Below are 8147 nucleotides of genomic sequence, written 5' to 3'. Positions count from 1 at the left end.
ATACAAAATTCCTCGAATCAACATGAAACAAAACTTTTTTTTACATTATGACATATATAAAGGAATTCTCAAATGACCATTTAATTAGTTATACAAAAAGGAAGAGCATCAAGAGGAGAGACTGAGACTTCTTCACCCCAGAATTTCCTATAATCCAGTGGCTAAGGCCCATTCTTGTAATGTGGAGGCCCCAACTTCAAAACTTTTTCTCCATCTCAGGCAGAGGGAGTAACTGGTCCTGAGTATCCCACAGCCTCAGAGAGCGAGAGGCAGCAGCCTGGCAGCTGGCTGCAGAGGAAAGGCCTGACGGCAGGCCAGCTGGGAATGAAAGGAAGAGGTAGGCAGAGCCTGCATGCAAGATGTGTGTGTCTGGACACACTACTGAGGGAACCCATTGCTACATATCTGTTGAGGGAGTCTCTTATGCTATACGATTACTGTGGGTGCTCATTGCTACTCAGCAAGGACGGGAGTCTCTCCAATTAGAACTGCTCAAAATTCAGTGAATTTCAAATTTCCGACGAAATGTTTTGTCAACAGGTCAAGTATCGGTGTAAAGAACAGGATGTCTCTTTGTGTGTCCGAGAGAAAAGTTTCATCAGCATTTCAAACACACCACAAGGTAGATCTAGTTTGAGGGGATTCCTCTTAGGCTATGAGACATCCAAGGCTCAGTAAGGGCTGTTCTGTGAACAACCATCCTCCATCCGTCTGGCTCCATGGTACGTCTATCTCGCCTATGTCATGGGCCAAACTGTGCTCTTGGTTTTCTCTGTGTGAATCCAGCATAACTGCAGTAAAGTCAGTGGAGTTCCTCTGGATTTACCCTACTGTAGCCAAGGGTAGAATCTGATCCAGACAAAACTGGCCAGCTCCCCAGTGGATGTAAGTTAGAATGTCTTTGTTGACCTATATGGAGCTGTGTTGATTTATACCTGATGAGGATCAGGCCCTATGACAGAGTTATCTGAGTGTTTTTAGCCGTCATTTGGGATTTTAGGCTTAAAAGCAAGATACACCTCTTTAGTTTTGAGTCTATTTCACAACCTATTCCTGGAGAGAAGGGCTTCTCTATGTGAAGCATATCCATATTTCTGCAATGAGCACATCCCTTTGAAAGAGGAAAAAAAGAAGAGTAAACAAAACACCCAGCAAATCCACAGGTGATTCTTCCCAGCTCCCGGGAGAGACGAGGGACATTTTGATGATCCCATCGGTGCCTGGCTAGAGATTCAGAGCTCTGAGATGCTTCAGGGACTTTGCACTAATATGCCACTAAACCAGATATAAACTGTGATACAGCATGGCCAGAGGGCAGCAGGAGAGGGTTAGAAGGGAGCCTTATTCCCTGTAAGGGGAAGAAAGTTTGCTATAGATTAACTAGAGCACCTGAAGCCAATTAGAGCTCCTGCAGTCAGTCATATGATAAAAAAACCCCTGCTTCAATCAGACAGTGTGGGAGATGGAGCAGAAAGGATTGATGCTGGAGCAGAGAACAGTTTGAAGCAGTTGGAGCAGAGAAGATTGGTGTTGGAACAGAGAACAGTTTGAAGGAGTTGGAGCAGAGAAGATTGGTGTTGGAACAGAGAACAGTTTGAAGAGAAGCAGAGGAAAGTTTGGAGGAGTGCTGAGGTGGGCTAGGAAGTCCAAGACCCTAGGTAAGGGGCACCTGGCTTATGCAGAGGGAGGGCAGGAAGCCCCCACAAGCTGAAGCGCAGGAGAGGGAAGTAGCCCAGGGGAAAGAACTGCCAGTTCAAGTGGTTCACTGCTATCCTCAGGGCCCCTGGGCTGGGACCTGGAGTAGAGGGTGGGCCCAGGTCCCTCTCTCTCCACTCCCCTCCTCAAGGACACTAGTGGGGCAATTAATATTCCAATTCAGGGGCAACAAATGGCACCCTGAACACCCCCCCTAAAGAAGAGAAAATGCGAGACCCATCATAATAGTGCTGGCAATTTGCCACAAAACATATCCATCATCCTGATGTGATCCATTTGGAACTGAGAAGCACAGGAGAGGCAAATTAGATCATTTATTTTGGATGTGGGGGGAAAAAATCTCTTTCATTTCAAATTTCTGCAAATGGCTACAGCATTAGACTGAGCCACTCAGAACTGAGATTTTTTTGGTACAAATGATTTTGGTTCTTTGCCCTTTTCTAGCTCAGCATAAGTTATACTGAAAAGGGAACCCAGCTCTTGAAAGTAGTCCATAGACAGAATGCAATAATGAGGTAAGCATGTGAGGTTTTGAGATCAGTTCTGGCATCTGCAAATGATAAAGGGAATATTGTAGAATAACAAAAGTGTGTTGTGTGGCAATACTATTGGATTTTTCAATGATGTTCAATCTAGAAATGAGGGGATGGGCAGGTGGAAGGACAAATATGTTTGTTTTAAATTCTCTGAAGTGTCTTTTATGCTGGATGATAGCTGCCCTCCAGACAGAAGTGCTCAATGGCTTTTGCCAAAGCCCACTGGTCAGTGGAGTTCTTCTGGTGAGTTCAGTGGGTTTTGGATCAGGTTCCTATCTATTGAGATGCTACTGTTTGGTTCTGAGTGGCATGGGATTTTCCAGCACACCACCACCTAGGAAGGGATGGGGGTGTGATGCCTGCCAGGGAAAGAATTGTCCAGGTTGTCAGCTACCAGCAGGTTGCAGCTGAACCAGAGGCAGACCCCACCCTAGGGAGCAGAGAGAAATGTGTCCCAGGGAGGAGCCCAGAGGAGGGTGATGGGATCTCAGAAACCACTGGGATGGGTGAGGGTTCCTGCGACTCTGTAACACAGGAAGGCAGGGGGCTTCCAAGCATGGGAGGGGCTGAGACTGGCTCCTTTCCAGCAGAAGGCAACACACCTTCAGGATCGAGGGCAGGAGAGGGGTTGTCACTGATTAAGGGAACTCTCTCAGTTGTTAGCTGGCAGAGTTTTGAACCTGAACAACGGATGGATCCCTTCCGAGGGAGCACAGAGAAATGTGTCTTAGCAGGGCACACAGACAAGGGAACTGGGGAAGGAATAGTGAAAATACAGGAATGTCTCCTCACTGGTCATTTGGGAAAGGATGCCCAGGACCGAATGGCCGAGTCAGCATCTGTGCACCCAGGCACTCAGCCCATGGCCCAGGTTTTGAGAGGGAACTGTGTGACCGACCTCCTGGACTTCTCAAGGACAGAGAAAGGGGTGACAGAGGATACCCCAATCCAGGTCCCAGCTTTTCAGGATGCTATTTCTGATAAGTTTTTGGAAAGTATCTGTGTCTCTTTGCATCAAGATGCAACTCCAACGCCTGTGATAACAGAGGAGTTGAGACCAGGAAATTGCCAGGTGGTAGTCTGTGAGAATTGAAATGACCTGGCTGATGTGGGGGAGCCGGGTTTTCCACCAGCAGGGGCGGCTCTAGACATTTTGCCTCCCCAAGTACAGAGGGTCCGCTGATCCTGTGGCTTCGGCGGACCTCCCGCAGGCATGCCTGCAGGAGGTCTGCTGAAGCCGCGGGACCAGCAGACCCTCTGCAGGCACGCCTCTGGGAGGTTCACCGAAGCCGCAGGATCAGTGGACCCTCCGCAGGCAAGCCACCGAAGGCACCCTGCCTGCCGCCCTAACGGCAACCGGCAGAGCACCCTCCGCTGCTTGCTGCCCCAGGCATGCGCTTGGAGCACTGGTGCCTGGAGCCGCCCCTGTCCACCAGGCTCATGAGAGGCAGAGAGCAGTGATGGGAAAGATGCTGGGAAAAGGTGACTCTGATCAAAATGTAGACACTCTTAGCCCTGACAGCACAGACCACAGCCCTCAAGGAAAAGTCGGGAGGGAAGGACTCAGTGCTGGGAGGGGAAAACACAGGGTAACCTCAAAAAGGGAACTGGATTTTTTGCATATGTACAGGCTTGGGTTTGAGAGACTGTTCCCCAAAGGGCCAGCGACATGTACAGCCATTGGTGAGCAAATGTAGCCTGAATCAGAAAGTAACAAGAAGTTGTCCAGGAGAGACCAGTTTGAGCACACAACACATATCTCAGGAGAAAGGAGAAAGGAATATTTATGCACACAGGTTGTTCAGCATGTATTTTTTTTATTTGTCAAAGACTTAAAACGAAAATGCACTCAAAATATTAAAGTGCTTGATTTACAGATCCTCAAGCTATTCCAGTTTATACCATCTCAGGATCTAGCTCCACCAGTCCTGATTACAAAAGATGTACATCTTTTTCAGGAGATCAGGGGAGGGTACGTTTGTGTCCCGATGTGTTTTGTGATGGCTGAGTTGTTCACTGCACTTGCATTTGCTGTTTCGATGTGGATTGTATTTCTACTGGTCTATTAAGGCATCTAAAGCTGGCACAGATGTCTTTTAAGTCTTTAAAGTCTAAAGACAATGAATAACATATGGGGGGCACAGGAAACTACAGTGGAAAAAGCCTAAACTAGGACAAGGATATTCAGAGGAGGGCTATGAAGTCAGACATAAGGATGTTCCCATGGCTGAGGTGCTAATCCTGGACTTGGTAGATCAGGATTCAACTACTTGTTCTGCCAAAGTCTTCCTGAGTGATCTTCACAACTTGCTTTATCTCATTGTGCCACAGTTTCCCCATAATGAAATGGGGATGGTCATAATTCCCGACCTCACAGGGGTGTAATGAGGCTAAATACATTAAAGGTTATGAGGTGTGCAGTTGTCATGCTACTGAGAGCAGGTGAATGCCATGGATGGTGGATGCCCATCTCTTACTTAATTTCAAATGGATCAGTACATCTAATTTTCATACATTCTTTTGAACAGCCCAGATGAGATGCTTCAAACAGCAGCTCCACGCTGGCCTGAATGCATTGGATTTTATGTAGGGTTTAAACACAAAGCAGACCTGGGTTTGGGTAGAGTTTGGCTGATTAGTTAATGTAAACACTTTATTTTTTCAAAGATCACCTCCGGTTTAATTTGCTGGTCATTCTGCACTTCCATAGGCCCTTCAATCCATAATTATCCAACACTGGGTAATGTGATGTGCCATTCCACAGTGAGTCAAATCTGAAGCAAAGGCCCAGCCATTTATTAACTGCCCCACCTGGAAAGTCATGAAAATGTGGCTGAAATGGGTATGGCTTTAGGTTAAAATCCATCTTTTCTCTATAAGGTTTTGTGCACATAATAGCTCTTGTCTTTAGACTGACTGGAACCAGGGGGCTATCAAGTAGCTAGATATCTGGCTTCCTTTAATTGCAAACATGAAAACCTCAGGAACAAACAGGTAGAACAGGTTTTTACATATTTGGACCATTGCATCTCTCATATTGCATTTTTGCACGTTAGGTTGCTGCGCAAGTATATTGAGTACTGATCCTGTGGGGAGATGAAAAACTAACCTCCATTGAGGTCAACCAGGAAGAATGGATGTGCTCTTTGCAGGATCTAGACTGTCAGGACAGCATAATCCACAGAAAAACGGCATAGCACTAATTGCAACCCAGACTCTCACTGTGTGGCTATTTGTCCTGTCTCTGTTGGCCAGAACATGAGCAGAGCTTTTTGAGACTGCTGCTGCCTTCTAGTTGATGATCCTGGTTATTTTGCTTAAACAACACAGGCCTGTGCTTTGTGACTCTGCTTTTAATATTTTGATTTGGTGCATTGAAAAATCCCATATTTAACGTTTCGTTAAAAAAAAGGAGGGTGTGTTTTTCCCCTCCTCTTAGTTGACATAAATTTATAATTGTTAGTTGCCTTGAAAATATCTTATATCAGGGAGTTCAGAAAGTTCAAATACATGGAATACTACTTTTCATCCCTTTGCACTCTTTTAGCTGTCAATATCAAGTTTCACCATTTTCTTAAAGGGCCTGCTCCAAAGTGCACTGTAGCCAATGGAAAAACTGCCTTTGGCTTCCATCACTATTGGTTCAGACATTCATAGAGGGAGTGGGAACACTACACACCAAGGAAGTAGGAAAATATGAATGTTTTTCTATGAAAAATTGCAAGATGAAATTAAAAACAAACAATCAAAAACAATTTTCATTCAAATTGTCCATGGAAAATTTCAACTGTTTGCCCCCCCACCCAACAATTATAATTTAATTAATTGGGCATGTTGCCGTGGTCTTTCATGGGAGCTGTATTTCCTCGTATACCCATTCTCTTCCATAGGCAGGGCTCACTACTTGGACTACATTTCCCATGGTGCACAATTCACAATCAAAATACTTCTGATTTCAGACAAAATATATTAGATTACAGCCAAGCTATTTTATATTATTTCCCCACGAAAACATGGAATTTTCCAAGAGAAATAAAAAAAATAAAAACCCATTTTCCAATTTAGCTTTACACATTAGTCCCTTATTAAATATTCTGTTTCGTATCTCATTTCTGTGACAAGTGATAACACCAACCTTTACTGTACATCAAAGGAGTCATTGGAGATATTTTGAAATACTCATTGTTCTGTCCTCTCATTTGTCTCTTCTTTGGTCACAGAGAGCATCTACAGGATAAATGGTACTGGGGAATTATACCACAGTGACTGGCTTCATCCTCCAGGGAATAACAGAAAATCCAAAGGTGCAAATCATCCTCTTCATGTCATTCTCCTTCATCTATTTCTGCACCCTGGTGGGGAATCTAGGGATGATCGTGTTAATCCGTGTTGATCCCCGACTCCACACCTCCATGTATTTTTTCCTCAGCAGCTTGTCTTTCTTAGACATTGGCTACTCCTCTGTGATTGCCCCAAAGACGCTGGTAATCTTTTCCACAGAGACTAAAGACATTTCTTTTGCAGGGTGTGTAGTTCAGTTTTTCTTCCTCTCTCTCTGTGCCAACACTGAGCTTTGTCTCCTGGCTGTGATGGCCTACGATCGCTTTGTAGCCATCTGCAACCCATTGCTTTATCATGTTGTTATGTCCAGGAGAGTCTGCATCCAGTTGGTGCTGGGCTCTTATCTCTATGCCTTTGCCAATGCGATCGCCCACACTAGTTCTTTGTTTTGTCTGTCCTTCTGCCACTCCCATGTCCTCGATCATTTCTTCTGTGACATCCCCCCTCTCCAAAAGATCTCATGCTCCAACACTCGCATTGATGAGCTGGTGCATTTCACCTTTGCAGCTATAGCAACCATTGTCACCATTGTGATCATCCTTGTCTCCTACACATATATCATCTTTGCCATCCTGAGGATCCGCTCTGCTGAGGGCAGGCGCAAAGCCTTCAACACCTGCGCTTCCCACCTGATGGTCGTTGCTATGCTGTATGGGACTCTCTTCTTTATGTATCTGCGCCCCATCTCCAGCGACTCAGCAGATCAGGATAAAGTGGTGGCTGTGTTCTATACCCTGGTGATCCCCATGCTGAACCCCCTGATCTACAGCCTGAGGAACAAGGAGGTGAAGGATGCCTTGAGGAGAACAATATATCAGAAAATTATTACTCGCTATAAGTAAATATGGGGACTTTTTTACTGATCAGTATTGGAGCACAGGCATGAGCTAGTTCTGAGTCATTACGTCAACATGCAGAAATATCCTTCATTATGTGATATACAAGAGAAGACAGTAAAGTAATGGAAAGTTGAGCCAGATAATGCAGGAAGGCGTAATTTCACTTGATAACAATGTCCAGTAACAGTGTTATAGCTTTTCCATTATGCATTGTTATGTGATGTCTGCAAGGATAAGTATCTTCCTCATTGGTTTAATTTGCTACCAAACTGTGTCAGCTAGTGTATCGAGACACATAAAGAGATGATATCAAGAATGTAATTTTTTCAGTTTGCCACTCCTGTCACCTCAGCACCCACATCCCACACCAACCATCACTTTACAAGGAAATAAAGTACATTGTATATGTGGAAGTATATTTATAGATAGACTGACAGATTGATGGTTATGCACAGGGCTGGGTGGGTAGCTACACAGATCGATGTGTGGATAGATAGACAGAGAAACATCATTTTACATACACATGCAAGAGAAAGGACGACCCATTGGCCAACCTAAGGCTAATGAGGTCTCAGTTCAAGTTCCTGCCATGTGACCTTGATTAGGTCATTGAGAACCAGTTTTTCAATGCGGGTTAGGTGCCTTTAACAATCTTGGTCGCATGGCTTGTCTACAAGTAAAATGCTACGGAGGCACAGCTGTATTCCTGAAGTGC

General features: G+C 45.0%; 1 protein-coding gene across 1 annotated transcript; it reads left to right on the top strand.

Moving 5' to 3' along the window:
• The first annotated feature begins 6490 nt into the window (after positions 1-6490).
• On the top strand, positions 6491-7435 carry LOC115651314 (olfactory receptor 1009-like). The gene has a single exon (XM_030562248.1). It carries the CDS (start codon positions 6491-6493, stop codon positions 7433-7435), a length of 945 nt encoding a protein of 314 aa, XP_030418108.1.
• Positions 7436-8147: the final 712 nt, after the last annotated feature.

Source organism: Gopherus evgoodei, chromosome 4 (assembly GCF_007399415.2).
Source record: "Gopherus evgoodei ecotype Sinaloan lineage chromosome 4, rGopEvg1_v1.p, whole genome shotgun sequence".
NCBI classification, from domain to species: Eukaryota; Metazoa; Chordata; order Testudines; family Testudinidae; genus Gopherus; species Gopherus evgoodei.
Note: the sequence above shows the minus strand (reverse complement) of the source record. Positions and strands in the feature narration are given on the sequence as shown.

Coding starts and splice junctions, on each gene's coding strand:
- LOC115651314 (XM_030562248.1), top strand. CDS start 6,491: ATGGTACTGGGGAATTATACCACAGTGACTGGCTTCATCCTCCAGGGA.